The following is a 20,794-nucleotide window of genomic DNA, read 5'->3' on the forward strand; positions in this document are numbered from 1 at the left end:
TGTTGTCTTTTCCTAGCACTTCCTCACATACATGCAGGATGTGTGTGTGTGTGTGTGTGTGTGTGTGTGTGTGTGTGTGTGTGTGTGTGTTTTTCATATGTGGTGGGATGGTGACGGGAATGGATGAAGGCAGCAAGTATGAATGTGTACATGTGCATATATGTTTATGTCTGTGTATGTATATGTATGTATAAGTTGAAATGTACAGGTATGTATATGTGCATGCGTGAGCATTTATGTACATATATGTGTATGTGGGTGGGTTGGGCCATTCTTTGTCTGTTTCCTTGCGTTACCTTGCCAACACGGGAGACATTGACTAAGTATAATAAATATAAACAAATATTTGTGTATTACTTTGCCAATATGTAAAATTTAAAAATAATACAAAACTGCAAGTTCTTTGGGCCATACATTAAACCTTCAATTTAAGGGACCCTGATATAATGGATATCAGATTTAATGGACCTTCAGATACCGAATAAAGACTAATGTACTGCTACCTCTTATCTCTTTTTATTATACCTGATTGCCATTTCCCGTGTCAGCAAGGTAGCGCCAGGAAACAGACAAAGAATGGCCCATCCACTTACACACACACACACACACACACACACACACATATATGGGTAAAACTGAAAATGGATGGAGAGAGAGGGGTGATTACTGGTGCATATGCACCTGGGCATGAGAAAAAAGATCAGGAGAAGCAAGTGTTTTGGGAGCAGCTGAGTGATTGAGTTAGTAGTTTTGATGTATGAGACCGGGTTATAGTGATGGGTGATTTGAATGCAAAGGTGAGTAATGTGGCAGTTGAGGGAGTAATTGGTGTACATGGGGTGTTCAGTATTGTAAATGGAAATGGTGATGAGCTTGTAGATTTATGTGCTGAAAAGGACTCGTGATTGGGAATACCTGGTTGAAAAAGACAGATATACATAAGTATACGTATGTAAGTAGGAGAGATGGCCAGAGAGCATTATTGGATTATGTGTTAATCGATAGGCACGTAAAACAGAGACTTTTGGATGTTAATGTGCTGAGAGGTGCAACTGAAGGGATGTCTGATCATTATCTTGTGGAGGCGAAGGTGAAGATTTGTGGAGGTTTTCAGAAAAGAAGAGAGAATGTTGGGGTGAAGAGAGTGGTGAGAGTAAGTAAACTTGGGGAGAAGACTTGTGCAAGGAAGTACCAAGAAAGACTGAGTACAGAATGGAAAAAGGTGAGAACAAATGACGTATGGGGAGTGGGGAGGAGTGGGATGTATTTAGGGAAACAGTGATGGCTTGTGCAAAAGATGCTTGTGGCAAGAGAAGCATGGGAGGTGGGCAGATTAGAAAGGGTTGTGAGTGGTGGGATGAAGAAATAACATTATTAGTGAAAGAGAAGAGAGGGGCATTTGTACGATTTTTGCAGGGAAATAATGCAAATGAGTGGGAGATGTATAAAAGAAAGAGGCAGGAGGTCAAGAGAAAGGTGCAAGAGGTGAAAAAGAGGGCAAATGAGAGTTGGGGTGAGAGGGTATCATTAAATTCTAGGGAGAATAAAAAGCTGTTTTGGAAGGAGGTAAATAAAGTGAGTAAAACAAGGGAACAAATGGGAACTTCAGTGAAGGGGGCAAATGGGGAGGTGATAAGTAATGGTGATGTGAGAAGGAGATGGAGTGAGTATTTTGAAGGTTTGTTGAATGTGTTTGATGATAGAGTGTCAGATATAGGGTGTTTTGGTTGAGGTGGTGTGCAAAGTGAGAGGGTTTGGGAGAATGATTTGGTAAACAGAGAAGAGGTAGTAAAAGCTTTGCATAAGATGAAAGCTGGCAAGGCAGCAGGTTTCGATGGTATTGCATTGGAATTTATTAAAAAAAGGGGGTGACTATATTGTTGACTGGTTGGTAAAGTTATTTAATGTACGCATGACTCATGGTGAGGTGCCTGAGGATTGGAGGAATGCTTGCATAATGCCATTGTAAAAAGGCAAAGGGGATAAAAGTGAGTGCTCAAATTACAGAGGTATAAGTTTGTTGAGTATTCCTGGGAAATTATATGGGAGGGTATTGACTGAGAGGGTGAAGGCATGTACAGAGCATCAGATTGGGGAAGAGCAGTGTGGTTTCAGAAGTGGTAGAGGATGTGTGGATCAGGTGTTTGCTTTGAAGAATGTATGTGAGAAATACTTAGAAAAGCAAATGGATTTGTATGTAGCATTTATGGATCTGGAGAAGGCATATGATAGAGTTGACCGAGATGCTCTGTGGAAGGTATTAAGAATATATGGTGTGGGAGGCAAGTTGTTAGAAGCAGTGAAAAGTTTTTATCGAGGATGTAAGGCATGTGTACGTGTAGGAAAAGAGGAAAGTGATTGGTTCTCAGTGAGTTGGTTTGTGCCAAGGGTGTGTGATGTCTCCATGGTTGTTTAATTTGTTTATGGATGGGGTTGTTAGGGAGGTGAATGCAAGAGTTTTGGAAAGAGGGGCAAGTATGCAGTCTGTTGAGGATGAGAGAGCTTGGGAAGAGAGTCAGTTGTTGTTCACTAATGATACAGCGCTGGCGGCTGATTCGTGTGAGAAACTGTAGAAGCTGGTGACTGAGTTTGGTAAAGTGTGTGAAAGAAGAAAGCTGAGAGTAAATGTGAATAAGAGCAAGGTTATTAGGTACAGTAGGGTTGAGGGACAAGTCAACTGGGAGGTAAGTTTGAATGGAGAAAAACTGGAGGAAGTGAAGTGTTTTAGATATCTGGGAGTGGATTTGGCAGCAGATGGATCCATGGAAGCAGAAGTGAGTCATAAGAGTGGGGAAGGGTACGAAAGTTCTGGGAGTGTTGAAAAATGTGTGGAAGGTGAGAACGTTATCTCGAGAAGCAAAAATGGGTATGTTTGAAGGAATACTGGTTCCGACAATGTTATGTGGTTGCCAAGCTTGGGCTATAGATAGAGTTGTGCGCAGGAGGGTGGATGTGCTGGAAATGAGATCTTTGAGGACAATATGTGGTGTGAGGTGGTTTGATCGAGCAAGTAATAATGGGGTAAAAGTGTTGTGTGGTAATAAAAAGAGTGTGGTTGAGAGAGCAGAAGAGGGTTTTTGAAACAGTTAGGTCACATGGAGAGAATGAGAGAGGAAAGATTGACCAAGAGGATATATGTGTCAGAGGTGGAGGGAACGAGGAGAAGTGGGAAACCAAATTGGACGTGGAAAGATGGAGTGAAAAAGATTTTGAGTGATTGGGGCCTGAACATCCAGGAGGGTGAAAGGTGTGCAAGAAATAGAGTGAATAAGAATGATGTGGTATACCAGGGTTGACGTGCTGTCAATGGATTGAACTAGGGCATGTGAAGCGTCTGGGGTAAACCATGGAAAGTTCTGTGGGGCCTGGATGTGGAAAGGGAGCTGTGGTTTCAGTGCATTATACATGACAGCTAGAGACTGAGTGTAAAGAATGTGGCCTTTGTTGTCTTTTCCTAGCGCTACCTCGCGCACATGCCGGGGGAGGGGATTGTTATTTCATGTGCAGCAGGGTGGCGATGGGAATGAATAAAGGCAGACAGTGTGAATTATGTACATGTGTATGTATGTATATGTCTGTGTGTGTATATATATATGTATATGTCTGTGTGTGTATATATGTATACGTTGAGATGTATGGGTATGTATATTTGCGTGTGTGGACGTGTATGTATATACATGTGTATGGGGGTGGGTTGGGCCATTTCTTTCGTCTGTTTCCTTGCGCTACCTCTCAAAAGCGGGAGACAGCAACAAAGCAAAATAAAGAAATAAATAAATATGTGTTTGTATGATTGGATGGGCCATTCTTTCTTCGTATGTTTCCTGGCACTACTTCATTGATGCGGGGAACAGCGATCAAGTATAATGATTTAAAAAAGTATGTATGTAAGCGTGTATGGGCTTTTATATATATTTTATATATTTTGCTTTGTCGCTGTCTCCTGCGTTAGCGAGGTAGTGCAAGGAAACAGATGAAAGAATGGCCCAACCCACCCACATACACATGTATATACATACACGTCCACACACGCAAATATACATACCTATATATCTCAATGTACACATACATATACACACACAGACACATACATATATACCCATGCATACAATTCACACTGTCTGCCTTTATTCATTCCCATCGCCACCTCGCCACACATGGAATAACATCCTCCTTCCCCCCTCATGTGTGTGAGGTAGCACTAGGAAAAGACAACAAAGGCCCCATTTGTTCACACTCAGTCTCTAGCTGTCATGCAATAATGCCCGTAACCACAGCTCCCTTTCCACATCCAGGCCCCACAAAACTTTCCAGGGTTTACCCCAGACGCTTCACATGCCCTGATTCAATCCATTGACAGCACGTCAACCCCGGTATCCCACATCGATCCAATTCACTCTATTCCTTGCACGCCTTTCACCCTCCAGCCAGCATGTTCAGACCCCGATCACTCATAATCTTTTTCACTCCATCTTTCCACCTCCAATTTGATCTCCCACTTCTCCTCGTTCCCTCCACCTCCGACACATATATCCTCTTGGTCAATCTTTCCTCACTCATTCTCTCCATGCGCCCAAACCATTTCAAAACACCCTCTTCTGCTCTCTCAACCACGCTCTTTTTATTTCCACACATCTCTCTTACCCTTACATTACTTACTCGATCAAACCACCTTATACCACACATTGTCCTCAAACATCTCATTTCCAGCAAATCCACCCTCCTGCGCACAACTCTATCCATAGCCCACGCCTCACAACCATACAATATTGTTGGAACCACTATTCCTTCAAACATACCCATTTCTGCTTTCGGAGATCATGTTCTCAACTTCCACGCATTCTTCAAGGCTCCCAGGATTTTCGCCCCCTCCCCCACCCTATGATTCACTTCCGCTTCCGTGGTTCCATCTGCTGCCAGATCCACTCCCATATGCACAAATATGCATACGTAGATATGTGTAATGAGTAGATTGGCCATTCTTTGTCTGTTCCTGGCACTGCCTAGCTTTTTTTTCTTTTTTTTTTGCTATTTCGTGTGTGGCGGGGTGGCGGCGGGAATAGATGAAGGCAGCAAGGATTAATATGTACATGTGTATATATGTATATGTCTGTGTACATATATGGTGAAATGTATATGTATGTATATGTGCATGTGTGGGCGTTTATGTATGTACATATGTATGTGGGTGGGTTGGGCCATTCCACGTCTGTTTTCTTGCGCTACCTCATGAATGCGGGAGACGGCAGTTAAGTATAATAATAAAAATAATAAAAAAATAAAATACATACATATTCATATATAAACATGTACATATTCATACTTGCTTGCCTTCATCTATTCAAGGCACTTCCCTGCCCCACAGGAAACAGCATTGCTATCTCCTGCTTCAGCGAGGTAGTGCCAGGAAAACAGACAAAAAAGGCCAAATTCGTTCACACTCAGTCTCTAGATGTCATATGTATTGCACTGAAACCACAGCTCCCTATCCACTTCTAGGCCCCACAGACCTTTCCAAGGTTTACCCCAGACATTTCACATGCCCTGGCTCAGTCACAGCAAAAAACTCTTCTACTGTTATTTCAGAATTATGACTATTCCTTTAATAATCTTGCAATCCTTACAATTCAAATTGGTATCAAGTGATAGAGGAGTTAAAAGAAAGCATGTGAACTTAAATGTGTCACAGAGGTAGGTTACATTTGATTTAACAGACTTTCGGAATTTTCGGAATTAACGGACACCCCTTCCTCCCTATTAGTCTTGAATTGAGGGTTTACTGTACTTAGAAAAAATTACAATGTTATGGAGTAGATAATATAAAAACCCATTATCAGATTACTGTACTAGAAAAAATTACAATGTTATGGAGTAGATAACATAAAAACCCATTATCAGACTTCTCTGCCTTATGACAATTCTCTAGTAATAAAACATCTGTGAAACTATAAAACTATAATTTCAAAACAGCACCAAAGTTAATCTCAAAAAAATGAACTTTCACAATTCAGCAAGAGTTCTGCCAGCATATTTATGTTCTTGTTTCAGAATCAAGGGCTTCTTAGTCATTTTGAATAACTATCTCCAAAGCACCATTTCATCAAACATCATAGCAAAAGTTATTTTGAAGGCATGATATAACTAAACTTCATGATTTTACCTCGTCATTTTCTACTTCCTCTTTAATACACTGAAAAAATAATTCCAATAAAACTGGAAAAAACAATCACAACGAAGTTCTTTTAATATTCTAAATACAAAAATAGTAAAATAGACCACATCTCATTATATATGCATATGAAGTCACATAAAGGGAGATTTCCTTCATATTACTCACAATTGGTTTCTCAGGTTCAGCCTTTGCTGCTTTACTGTCTGCTCTCACATGCCGACTCTGTTAAAAAAGTACACAACTTAGAACCACAAAAAGGGTAAAACTGTCTTGATTTTATTCTTCTTTATGGTGTTTTTCAACACTATATGGGACATCTATCACTCAAGCAAGAAGGGTTATCTTATATATGGGTCTTTACTAAATCAGTGATCAACACTTTGCAAACACAGCAGTACCATTAGCCAACTTCACTGGCCTCAGAGTTGGTCTTACATCTTTTGGCATGCTTGCAGAGTACAGTCACCATTATAAGATATCTTACAGAAAAAGTGAGACAATCAATAACTTCAAAATAGGTCTGTGGTAAAGTAAGAACTTTGCTTTAAAATTGATTAATTCTGTCAAGAATAAGTTTACTTCTATTATCATTACTCCATTCCCAATTTAATGCAATTTAATGTGGTGGATCATGTTAATACAGCCTTCTAACATTACTTGCTCACATCCCTAACCCATGCCTAAGAGATAAGGTAAAGCATGGACTTCCACAATAAGAAAAAATACACATATTTTCACTTTACACAAAGCTGATTAAACATGACACCAACATTTCTATTCATATCACCTACACAAACAAAAAGCACCCACTGCATTACCAACAATTCATACAAAATGGAGAGAGAAAATAAATACTATGCAGTCAACACGCACAAAAAAACCATAACTGAAGTAAATGTATGTGAGCAGGAAAGATGGGAAGCAAGCATTATTGGATTACATACTAAATGATGGGTTAGAAAAGAAGAGGCTCTTGGATGTGAATGCATTGAGAGGGGCATCTGGTAGGATGTCTAATCCTTACCTGGGGAGGTAAGGGTGAAGATTTATAAATGTTTTTGGAAATGAGATGATGAGTGAGAAAAGCACGGTGAGAGTGAGTGAGTTTGGAAAAGATATGTGGCTGAAGAAACACCAAGAGATTGGGTAGTGACAAATGCTGAAAGTAAACAAAGCAGGGGGAGTAGGTGAGGTATGGAAGACATTTTGGGAAGCAATGCTGGCATGTGCACGAGAAAGTGGCATGTGAGAGGTGGGCAGGTGAGTAAAAGTAGTGAGTAATGGGATAAAGTGGCATGCAAGAAGTGGGCAGTTGGGTAAAGCCAGTGAATGGAATGAATGAGTGTTAATGATTGGCAAATTTATAAGAGAGAGAGAGAGAGAGAGAGAGAGAGAGAGAGAGAGAGAGAGAGAGAGAGAGAGAGAGAGAGATGGAGGGGGGGGGGGGGTAAGTGAAAGGGGATAATTGGAAAATGGAAACAGGCATTGATAGGTCAAGCTAGATATGGAATGACTAATTTTGGAGAACAGATGACTGTGTTTGAAGATAGGGTGGAAGATGTAGGCTATTTAGGTTGGCAAGGTATGTAAAATGGAACAGTAATGGAAAGTGGTTTGGTGATAGGTGGTGAAAACTTTATGTAAAATGGCATGTGGCAAGGTGGATGGAGTGGAAGGTATTGCAGATGAATTTCTTTAGAAAGTGGGTGGCTGTGCTGCTAATTGGTTACTTAGGATTTTCTGTGCATTACACATGACAGCTAGAGACTGAGTGTGAACAAATGTGGCCTTTTTTGTCTGTTTTCCTGGCGCTACCATGCTGAAGCAGGGGATAACAATGCTGTTTCCAGTGGGGTAGGGTAGTGCCAGGAATGGATGAAGGCAAGCAAGTATGAGTATGTACATAAATGTGTGTGCATGGGCATTCTGAAAACTGTCACAGTACTTAGTATAGTTGGCTGAAGAGAGTTTACCATATGAATTAGAATATCTTTGCTAGGCAAAATCAGGATTGTAATGCAAGTGTGATAATGTCTGTCATTAGGTTGCATTCCAGATTATCTAGTCTTGTATGTAGCACCATTAACCTTCAACCCTTTCACTGTGGTTGGGGCATTTATGGCCCAAGAATCTATTTCCTTTTTGTTCACTGCAGCTGCAACTTATGTGCCTCAGCTTATTTTTTTCCTGTTCACTGCATCATGGGTGCAAATATACTTATAGTGTCACTATAATGCTTACAGTGGATTCTTAGGCATTGTTGCCAGACACTACGCACTAAATTTTTTCCATTGGTCAGTATATGTGGAGATGTCAAGGAAACACATGACTGTTCTCCTCCCTCATGTTATGTAATGGATTTATGAATTTTTTTTCATGTGTAAAGATAATAGATACAATCTTATTTGTTTGTGACAGAAAAACTTACAAAAATTCCTCACCTCAGTATACTATATGTACCCATAACTATCACTAGACTGCCGCATGTGCCTGGCAATGGAGCAGCATAGTTTAAAGAGCAGGTGGCAAACAAACACTGTCTTTATTTTAAACTATGTTTTTATTTAGAAAATTATGTTCTTGTCAATTTTTGTTTTTCAGTCTTGTTTATTTTTTTATTTTTGTGAGGTAGTACCAAGGACACATAAAGAAAAGGCCTCATTCACTCATATCCATTCTGTGGCTGTTACACACTGTGCACTGAAATCATAGACCTTATACACAACCATGCCCGGCCTCATTTACTCGGCTGCTTCATATGCCTTGCTTCTGTCCACTGACAGTACATTGCCTCCTGTATACTACTTTACTCTCTATCCAGTGCATGGCTTTTACCCTCCTGCATTTTCAGGCTCTGAGCATAAAGAATCTTATTCACTCAAACATTCCATCTCCATTTATTCACTAAACCTTTCCATCTAAATCTGGTCCCCCTTCTTGTCCCCTTCATGTCTGACACATACATCCTCTTTTTCAACCTCTCTTCACTTGCCTCCATATGTCCAAGCCATATCAGAACACCTTCCTCAGCTCTCTCAACTACACTCTTATTTTCATAATTTTACCCTTTTATCATTCATTAAGTCAAACCACACCATAATGTCCTCTGACATATTATCTCCAACATATCTCCCCATCTCTGCACATTATCTACAGCCCATGCCTTGCATCCATGCAACAACTGTGAGTTGGTCCCCTTCTCCTTGTCCCCTTCATGCCTGACACATACATCTTAATTTTTCAACCTATCATCACTCACCTCCATATGTCCAAGCCATATAAGAACACCCTCCTCAGCTCTCTCAACCACATTCTTATTTCCAAAGTTTTACCCTTCTATTATTTATTAAATCAAACCACCCAATAATGTCCTTTGACATTTTATTTCCAACATGTCCCCCATCTCTGCACATTATCTATAGCCCATGTCTTGCATCCATGCAACAACTTTGAGACTATTTTATCTTCAACATACCCATTTTCTCCCTCCCAGATATTGACCTCTCCTTCCACACATTCCTCTTTGCTCTCAGAACCTTCACCTTCACCTCCTCACCCATCCTAAGACTTATCTGCTTCCATGGTTCCATTTGCTGTCATGTCTACTCCTAGGTTAAAACATTTTAAACACTTTAACTTCTGCCAAAATTTCTTCATTCAAACTCACACCCCAAGTAGCCTGTCCTGCCTTGCCAAGCCTTATAACCTTTGTTGTTTTTTTACGTGTACTCTCATCATCCTCCTTTCAGTGTCTCCCAATCTCAGACACCATATTTTGTAGTTTTTCACTCAAATCTGCCACCATGGTGTGTCATCAGCAAAAAACTACTTTTCCATATCTTATCTATTGCCTATACCTTGCATCCACTAACACCATCAGGACTACTGTACCTTCAAGCATCCCTATCTTTGCTCTTCCAGTCAATAATCTCTCTTTCCACAAACTCAGTGACCCCCAGGCCTTTGCCAACTCACCCATCATATGACTCACCTTATCTTCCATGGTTCCATTTACCACCATGCTCACTCTCGGGTATCGAAAACACTTTACTTCCTTCAAGTTTACTCCATGTAACTCATATCCCAATATCTGCTTAACCTAACGTCTATGCCTATATTCACATTTACTCTCAACTTCCTCTTTTGTTTTTCTTTTTTTATACCAAACTCAGATACCAACTTTCACAGTTTCTTACTCAAATCTCTCACCAGTGCCATGTCTTTAGGAAACAACAGCCGCTCACCTTTCATGCCCCTCAAACCAAAAAGATGGCATGCCAGCCTCTTACCATCTCTTCCATAAACAGGTTGAACAGTCATGGTGCCAGCACACTTCCTTCCTGCAGACCAACCTTCACCTAGAACCAATAACACTTAGCATGATCATACACACACACCTTAGTCTTTTGATATGAACTCCTCAGTGCTTCTATTAGCTTTCCTCCTTTACTGTATATTAATAACACCTTTCACAAAGCATCTCTGTCAAACATAGCATATGCTTTCTCCAGATCCTTAGATGCTACATACAAATCCATCTGTATCTCTTAGTATTTCTCACAGACATTCTTCAAAGCAAACAGCTGATCCACACATCTTTTACCACTTCTGAAGCATAACTGTGCCTCCCCAGTCTGCTGCTCTGTGTATACCACCACCAACTCAAACATTACTCCACCATACAGCTTTCCAGTGACACTCGACAAATTTATATCATTGTAATTCAAACACTGACATTTGTCCCACTTGCCATCATACCAATCTTCAGGTACTCCATCTTGATCCACATACACAGAAAATCTTATCTATTATATATTTATCACACTTGATTGACCGTTTCCCAACATCAGCAAGGTAGTGCCGGTAAACAGACAAAGAATGGCCCATCCACTCATTTTTTTTTTTTTTGGCTTTGTCGCTGTCTCCCGCGTTTGCGAGGTAGCGCAAGGAAACAGACAAAAGAAATGGCTCAACCCACCCCCATACACATGTATATACATACGTCCACACACGCAAAATATACATACCTACACAGCTTTCCATGGTTTACCCCAGACGCTTCACATGCCTCGATTTAATCCACTGACAGCACGTCAACCCCGGTATACCACATCGCTCCAATTCACTCTATTCCTTGCCCTCCTTTCACCCTCCTGCATGTTCAGGCCCCGATCACACAAAATCTTTTTCACTCCATCTTTCCACCTCGAATTTGGTCTCCCTCTTCTCCTTGTTCCCTCCACCTCCGACACATATATCCTCTTGGTCAATCTTTCCTCACTCATTCTCTCCATGTGCCCAAACCATTTCAAAACACCCTCTTCTGCTCTCTCAACCACGCTCTTTTTATTTCCACACATCTCTCTTACCCTTACGTTACTCACTCGATCAAACCACCTCACACCACACATTGTCCTCAAACATCTCATTTCCAGCACATCCATCCTCCTGCGCACAACTCTATCCATAGTCCACGCCTCGCAACCATACAACATTGTTGGAACCACTATTCCTTCAAACATACTCATTTTTGCTTTCCGAGATCATGTTCTTGACTTCCACACATTCTTCAAGGCTCCCAGAATTTTCGCACCCTCCCCCACCCTATGATCCACTTCCGCTTCCATGGTTCCATCCGCTGCCAGATCCACTCCCAGATATCTAAAACACTTCACTTCCTCCAGTTTTTCTCCATTCAAACTCACCTCCCAATTGACTTGACCCTCAACCCTACTGTACCTAATAACCTTGCTCTTATTCACATTTACTCTTAACTTTCTTCTTTCACACACTTTACCAAACTCAGTCACCAGCTTCTGCAGTTTCTCACATGAATCAGCCACCAGCGCTGTATCATCAGCGAACAACAACTGACTCACTTCCCAAGCTCTCTCATCCCCAACAGACTTCATACTTGCCCCTCTTTCCAAAACTCTTGCATTCACCTCCCTAACAACCCCATCCATAAACAAATTAAACAACAATTAAACAATCCACTCATATACATATATATATACATAAACACTTACTTTTTATTTTTTATTATACTTTGTCGCTGTCTCCCACGTTTGCGAGTTAGCACAAGGAAACAGACGAAAGAAATGGCCCAACCCACCCCCATACACATGTATATACATACGTCCACACACGCAAATATACATACCTACACAGCTTTCCATGGTTTACCCCAGACGCTTCACATGCCTTGATTCAATCCACTGACAGCACGTCAACCCCGGTATACCACATCGCTCCAATTCACTCTATTCCTTGCCCTCCTTTCACCCTCCTGCATGTTCAGGCCCCGATCACACAAAATCTTTTTCACTCCATCTTTCCACCTCCAATTTGGTCTCCCTCTTCTCCTCGTTCCCTCCACCTCCGACACATATATCCTCTTGGTCAATCTTTCCTCACTCATTCTCTCCATGTGCCCAAACCACTTCAAAACACCCTCTTCTGCTCTCTCAACCACGCTCTTTTTATTTCCACACATCTCTCTTACCCTTACGTTACTCACTCGATCAAACCACCTCACACCACACATTGTCCTCAAACATCTCATTTCCAGCACATCCATCCTCCTGCGCACAACTCTATTCATAGCCCACGCCTCGCAACCATACAACATTGTTGGAACCACTATTCCTTCAAACATACCCATTTTTGCTTTCCGAGATAATGTTCTCGACTTCCACACATTCTTCAAGGCCCCCAGAATTTTCGCCCCCTCCCCCACCCTATGATCCACTTCCGCTTCCATGGTTCCATCCGCTGCCAGATCCACTCCCAGATATCTAAAACACTTCACTTCCTCCAGTTTTTCTCCATTCAAACTCACCTCCCAATTGACTTGACCCTCAACCCTACTGTACCTAATAACCTTGCTCTTAATCACATTTACTCTTAACTTTCTTCTTCCACACACTTTACCAAACTCAGTCACCAGCTTCTGCAGTTTCTCACATGAATCAGCCACCAGCGCTGTATCATCAGCGAACAACAACTGACTCACTTCCCAGCTCTCTCATCCCCAACAGACTTCATACTTGCCCCTCTTTCCAAAACTCTTGCATTTACCTCCCTAACAACCCCATCCATAAACAAATTAAACAACCATGGAGACATCACACACCCCTGCCGCAAACCTACATTCACTGAGAACCAATCACTTTCCTCTCTTCCTACACGTACACATGCCTTACATCCTCGATAAAAACTTTTCACTGCTTCTAACAACTTTCCTCCCACACCATATATTCTCAATACCTTCCACAGAGCATCTCTATCAACTCTATCATATGCCTTCTCCAGATCCATAAATGCTACATACAAATCCATTTGCTTTTCTAAGTATTTCTCACACACATTCTTCAAAGCAAACACTTGATCCACACATCCTCTACCACTTCTGAAACCACACTGCTCTTCCCCAATCTGATGCTCTGTACATGCCTTATATATATATATATATATATATATATATATATATATATATATATATATATATATATTCAATGTTGATTTAGTTAACAAGCTTAACAATATCAATGTTAATTTTGATTTCAAACTTGTTAGCTTTGATGTTTCCTCACTGTTCACAAAAGTTCCAGTTGATGACCTCTTAGAATATCTATTTGATGTTTTGGATGATATTCATTTACCTGTTTCAACGTCTGTTTTCACTGAACTGATAAAATTGTGCATAAAAGACTGTGTATTTCAATTCAATGGAGAATATAATACTCAAAAAATTTGGTATAGCAATGGGTAACCCTCTTTCACCTGTACTTAGTAATCTTTATATGGAATTCTTTGAAGCAAAATTACTCAAGAATATCTTACCTTTTAATGCAATTTGGTTTAGGTATGTAGATGATGTTCTTTGTATTTGGCCAACCAATGAAAATTTACAAAGATTTCTCCCTTTACTTAACAATTTAGTAACTTCCATCAAATTTACTACAGAAAATGAAAATAATGGTATGTTACCATTTTTAGATTGCATGATCTACAGGCAAGGAAACAAGTTTAAGTTTAGCATATACAGAAAACCTACCAATGTATGCTCATATATCCATTATTACTCATCTCAACATGACAGTTAAATCATCATCATTTCAATCTATGTTCCTTAGTGCATTACGTATTTGCAGTTCAGAGTTTATTGATGATGAATTTGAGAAGATATATTCTATTGGATCTAAGTTAAAGTAACCTAGATCTTTCATTAATAAATCCCTTAAGTTAGCAAAGAAATTATCTAATAAAGTTGAAACCAAACCTCCCACTGACACCAAGAATCTTTCAGTTCTCTTTTTTAATAATAATCTTACTTTACTTCCCATGTTGCTTAAATCCTTTAATGAAAATGTTGCCTTCAGCAACAATAATACTATAAAGAATATCTTAATCAGGAAAGTCTCCTGGATGCATCTATAAAGTTCCATGTGGAAACTGTGATAAGTTTTGTGTTGGGCAGACTGGTAAGGATCTTTCTGTTAGACTTGAACAACATAAATATAGTATAAAAATTGGACAAGAATCATATGCCTTGTTTAATGACGTTAAAAACTATGATCATTGTATTGACTGGAGTAATGCCATCTCAGTTATTAACTCTAACTCCTGTACCACGAGAAATATCATTGAATCTTCTATTATCAAATATACAAAGAATTATAACCTTAATATTAGTGAAGGTCTATGCAAACTAAATAGCTTTATTGTTGATAAAATTTTTAAACAATTCCCCTTCTTGTCCACATAATAAGTTTATGATATGCTTGTTGTCTATTTTGGACAATCACATGTTTACCAAATGGCATCCTAGCTACGTCTCTTTGTTGTATATCAGCAAACTCATATTTCTTTCTTGTATCTCCCCTGATGATGTGATTATTATGCGAAAGTGCACTTGGGAACTTATCATGTTTTATTTTCCCTGTGGACTCATAGGAATATACTTGATCACACACAAAATTGTGGTCCTTTCCAGTATGTATGTACGCAATTTCCCAGGGGCTATGGGAGAAAAAATACTGCCCATGTATTCCCTGCGTATCAAAGAAAGCCACTAAAGGGGTGGGAGTGGGAGGCTGGAAATCCTCCCCTCCAGTTTTAATATTCCAAAAGAAGAAACAGAGAAGGAGGCTAAGAAGATATTTCCCTCAAAGGCTCAGTCATCTGTTCCTAACGCAACCTAAATATCGAGAGAAATGGCGAATACGTACAGAAAAAAAATTTGAGCGATTGGGGCCTGAACATACAGGAAGGTGAAAGACCTGCAACGAATAGAGTGAATTGGAACTATGTGGTATACTGGGGTTGACATGCTGTCAATGGATTGAACCAGAGCAGTGGAAGCGTCTGGGGTAAACCATGGAAAGGTGTGTGGGGCCTGAATGTGGAAAGGGAGCTGTGGTTTTGGTGCATTACACATGACAGCTAGAGACTGAGTATGAACAAATGTGGCCTTTTTTTGTCTTTTCCTGGTGCTACCGTGCAGTGTGTGTGTGGGTGTGTGTGTGTGGCAGAAATGGATGGAGACAGCAAGTATGGATATGTACATGTGTATATATGTATATGTCTGTGTATGAATACGTTGAAATGTATATGTATGTATATGTGCATGTATAGGCATTTATATGTGTATGTGCGAGGTTGGGCCACTCTTTGTCGGTTCCTTTGCGCTACCTTGCTGACGTGGGAAACTGCGGTTAAGTATAATAAAAAAAAATAATAATAGCATGTATATAGAGATAAGGAATAATGTAATGCCACATGTGACTGCTTCAAGCAACTCATAGACACAGACTTAGCACCGGGCAGTGGCACCAGCAGGACAGCCCACCTGCTAGCTGATAACAATCTAACCATCATTTTCTGAGATGCCAATAGTGAAGGGAGGAATAATGTAACGTGACCAGTAACAGCGTCATAGAGATAGATCGACCCAGGCAATGGCAACAGCAGGACAGCCCAATAGTCAGCTAATTCATTCTAATCGTAATTTTTTGAGATGTCAGAGAAATATTATTTAAACGATTTCTTTTGTTTCATAATAATGGCTATTTCCTGCACTTCAACAGCATTAATAATCAGAGAGAACTATTTCATCTTCAAGGATTACTAATGACAACAATAAATTCAAATACATGGTATTTATTTTGAAGATAACACACACACACACACATGACTGTCTTCCAAACCTCGTCACCTGCAGTGACATATTCCAATGCGAAGCCTAACTGCTCCTCTTCGTTTTCATCAGTCAGGAACAGCTTGCTAGCAGGAATCGTCTGGTGGAGTCTAGCTACGTGTAATAATTTTCATACTGTCTGGATCCCAGACCGTCTTCCTGTTTTGTTTTAGAATTCTACTGCTGTAGTAAGGGGGGGTTTGCCTGGTTGTATCAAGGATGAGTTGCTCCTCCTCTACAGTGACTTGTCACAGACAACCACTTTTCGGTAAGCTTCCTATGTTGTGCGTTTCTTCCATCCTCTTCACCCAGAAGTAAACTATTCCTGTTTATATTTTTTTGCTTATATCAGTATGCTGTCAACAGACTGAACTTGGGCATGTGAAGCATTGGGGTAAACCATGGAAAGGTGTGTGGGGCCTGGATGTGGATAGGAAGCTGCAATTTGGGTGCATTATACATGACAGCTATAGACTGAGTGCGAACGAATGTGGCCTTTTAGTCTGTATTCCTGGCGCTACCTCACTAAAGGGTATGTGTGTCTGTGTGTGTGTGTGTGTGTGTGCTATTTCCTGTGTGGCGGGGTAGCGACAGGAATGAATGAAGGCAAGCAAGTGTGAATAAGAACATGTGTGTATGCAATGTCCGTGTATGTGTATGTATATGTATGCATATGTTGATATGTATATATACGTACATCTGTATATGTGGGCATTTATGTGTATATATAAAAGTATAAGAGTGGATGGGCTCATCTTCGTCTGTTTCCTAGTGCTAACTCGCTGATGCGGGGAAACAGTGATTCTGTATAATGAATATAAATATCAGTATGCATGATATCTCTGTTCATGGAATATCCACAGACATGAGGGCTTTGATAGATTGTCACTGTTCAAGCATGATTTTACTTCCACAACCTTGTTAGTCCATTGTGTCGTGCCTCAACAGTTGAACACAACACCTGATGATGTCATCATCAAGTGAAGGTTTGTGTGTCATTATTTCAAATCTTTTCGTTAAACAAAAAGGTTTCACATTTTAGAAATACTATTTCTCAATTAACTTACCTAGTACTTTCCCTGAATAATTACACTATTTTTTAAATGTATAATAGTATTACAAATGACTTGGAACTGTTCTTGCCTAAATTTGAATGAAACGAAAAATTCCATGCCAGAAAGTTTCAACAGGGTCATGACAAATATTCTAATCAAAGCATTATCGACATGCACAAATGATACATCTCTATCTAATACATTATACAGACTACATCAGTAGTGACAATCACAACAGGTATCCCATTGTGATTGGATATAAAGATTTCTAAGTTGATGTGGAGGGGTTGCCTGAGGTAGCTTTTTGGAACAAAACTCACTGGTAAGTAAGACAATACTTGGTAAAGTCAACTGTACTTAGAATCAACAAAGATTTTTTTTTTTTTTTTATACTTTGTCGCTGTCTCCCGCATTTGCAAGGTAGCGCAAGGAAACAGACGAAAGAAATGGCCCAACCCACCCCCATACACATGTATATACATACGTCCACACACGCAAATATACATACCTACACAGCTTTCCATGGTTTACCCCAGACGCCTTGATTCAATCCACTGACAGCACGTCAACCCCGGTATACCACACCGCTCCAATTCACTCTATTCCTTGCCCTCCTTTCACCCTCCTGCATGTTCAGGCCCCGATCACACAAAATCTTTTTCACTCCATCTTTCCACCTCCAATTTGGTCTCCCACTTCTCCTTGCTCCCTCCACCTCCGACACATATATCCTCTTGGTCAATCTTTCCTCACTCATCCTCTCCATGTGCCCAAACCACTTCAAAACACCCTCTTCTGCTCTCTCAACCACGCTCTTTTTATTTCCACACATCTCTCTTACCCTTACGTTACTCACTCGATCAAACCACCTCACACCACACATTGTCCTCAAACATCTCATTTCCAGCACATCTATCCTCCTGTGCACAACTCTATCCATAGCCCACGCCTCGCAACCATACAACACTGTTGGAACCACTATTCCTTCAAACATACCCAATTTTGCTTTCTGAGATAATGTTCTCGACTTCCACACATTCTTCAAGGCCCCCAGAATTTTCGCCCCCTACCCCACCCTATGATCCACTTCCACTTCCATGGTTCCATCCGCTGCCAGATCCACTCCCAGATATCTAAAACACTTCACTTCCTCCAGTTTTTCTCCATTCAAACTCACCTCCCAATTGACTTGACCCTCAACCCTACTGTACCTAATAACCTTGCTCTTATTCACATTTACTCTTAACTTTCTTCTTCCACACACTTTACCAAACTCAGTCACCAGCTTCTGCAGTTTCTCACATGAATCAGCCACCAGCGCTGTATCATCAGCGAACAACAACTAACTCACTTCCCAAGCTCTCTCATCCCAAACAGACTTCATACTTGCCCCTCTTTCCAAAACTCTTGCATTTACCTCCCTAACAACCCCATCCATAAACAAATTAAACAACCATGGAGACATCACACACCCCTGCCGCAAACCTACATTCACTGAGAACAAATCACTTTCCTCTCTTCCTACACGTACACATGCCTTACATCCTCGATAAAAACTTTTCACTGCTTCTAACAACTTGCCTCCCACACCATATATTCTTAATACCTTCCACAGAGCATCTCTATCAACTCTATCATATGCCTTCTCCAGATCCATAAATGCTACATACAAATCCATTTGCTTTTCTAAGTATTTCTCACATACATTCTTCAAAGCAAACACCTGATCCACACATCCTCTACCACTTCTGAAACCACACTGCTCTTCCCCAATCTGATGCTCTGTACATGCCTTCACCCTCTCAATCAATACCCTCCCATATAATTTACCAGGAATACTCAACAAACTTTTTTTTTTTTTTTTTTTTATACTTTGTCGCTGTCTCCCGCGTTTGCGAGGTAGCGCAAGGAAACAGACGAAAGAAATGGCCCAACCCACCCCACACACATGCATATACACACGTCCACACACGCAAATACACATACCTACACAGCTTTCCATGGTTTACCCCAGACACTTCACATGCCTTGATTCAATCCACTGACAGCACGTCAACCCCGGTATACCACATCGCTCCCATTCACTCTATTCCTTGCCCTCCTTTCACCCTCCTGCATGTTCAGGCCCCGATCACACAAAATCTTTTTCACTCCATCTTTCCACCTCCAATTTGGTCTCCCTCTTCTCCTTGCTCCCTCCACCTCCGACGAATATATCCTCTTGGTCAATCTTTCCTCACTCATCCTCTCCATGTGCCCAAACCACTTCAAAACACCCTCTTCTGCTCTCTCAACCACGCTCTTTTTATTTCCACACATCTCTCTTACCCTTACGTTACTTATACCTCTGTAATTTGAGCACTCACTCTTATCCCCTTTGCCTTTGTACAATGGCACTATGCATGCATTCCGCCAATCCTCAGGCACCTCACCATGAGTCATACATACATTAAATAACCTTACCAACCAGTCAACAATACAGTCACCCCCATTTTTAATAAATTCCACTGCAATACCATCCAAACCTGCTGCCTTGCCGGCTTTCATCTTCCGCAAAGCTTTCACTACCTCTTCTCTGTTTACCAAATCATTTTCCCTAACCCTCTCACTTTGCACACCACCTCGACCAAAACACCCTATATCTGCCACTCTATCATCAAACACATTCAACAAACCTTCAAAATACTCACTCCATCTCCTTCTCACATCACCACTACTTGTTATCACCTCCCCATTTGCGCCCTTCACTGAAGTTCCCATTTGCTCCCTTGTCTTACGCACTTTATTTACCTCCTTCCAGAACATCCTTTTATTCTCCCTAAAATTTAATGATACTCTCTCACCCCAACTCTCATTTGCCCTTTTTTTCACCTCTTGCACCTTTCTCTTGACCTCCTGTCTCTTTCTTTTATACATCTCCCACTCAATTGCATTTTTCCCCTGCAAAAATCATCCAAATGCCTCTCTCTTCTCTTTCACTAATACTCTTACTTCTTCATCCCACCACTCACTACCCTTTCTAATCAACCCACCTCCCACTCTTCTCATGCCACAAGCATCTTTTGTGCAATCCATCACTGATTCCCTAAATACATCCCATTCCTCCCCCACTCCCCTTGCTTCCATTGTTCTCACCTTTTTCCATTCAAGGTATGTCAAGAAATATCAATGCAATAGCAATTTTCCTGTCTGAGAGGGGCAGTTCTAATGACTGCCAGCTGCAAGACTAAATCGGTAAATACTGAAATGTTTGGGATCAATCGCATATAAGTCTGGTGAAAAAAATCGTGACAAATTACAAAGTACTCCCATTTTGATTGGATATAAAGATTTTTAAGTTGTTGTGGAGGGGTTGCCAGATGTAGC

At 40.6% G+C, this 20,794-nt stretch overlaps 1 protein-coding gene across 1 annotated transcript in view; it reads right to left on the reverse strand.

Moving 5' to 3' along the window:
• The window catches only part of LOC139756229 (uncharacterized), a 256,352-nt gene that overhangs the window by 183,241 nt on the left and 52,317 nt on the right, over nt 1–20,794 (reverse strand). The window contains exon 5 of the mRNA XM_071675386.1: nt 6,338–6,394. Coding sequence (XP_071531487.1) covers nt 6,338–6,394 — 57 coding nt within the window. The remainder of the gene's footprint in view (nt 1–6,337; nt 6,395–20,794) is intronic.

The sequence above is a fragment of the Panulirus ornatus genome, chromosome 21 (genome assembly GCF_036320965.1).
Source record: "Panulirus ornatus isolate Po-2019 chromosome 21, ASM3632096v1, whole genome shotgun sequence".
In the NCBI taxonomy this organism is placed as follows: Eukaryota; Metazoa; Arthropoda; class Malacostraca; order Decapoda; family Palinuridae; genus Panulirus; species Panulirus ornatus.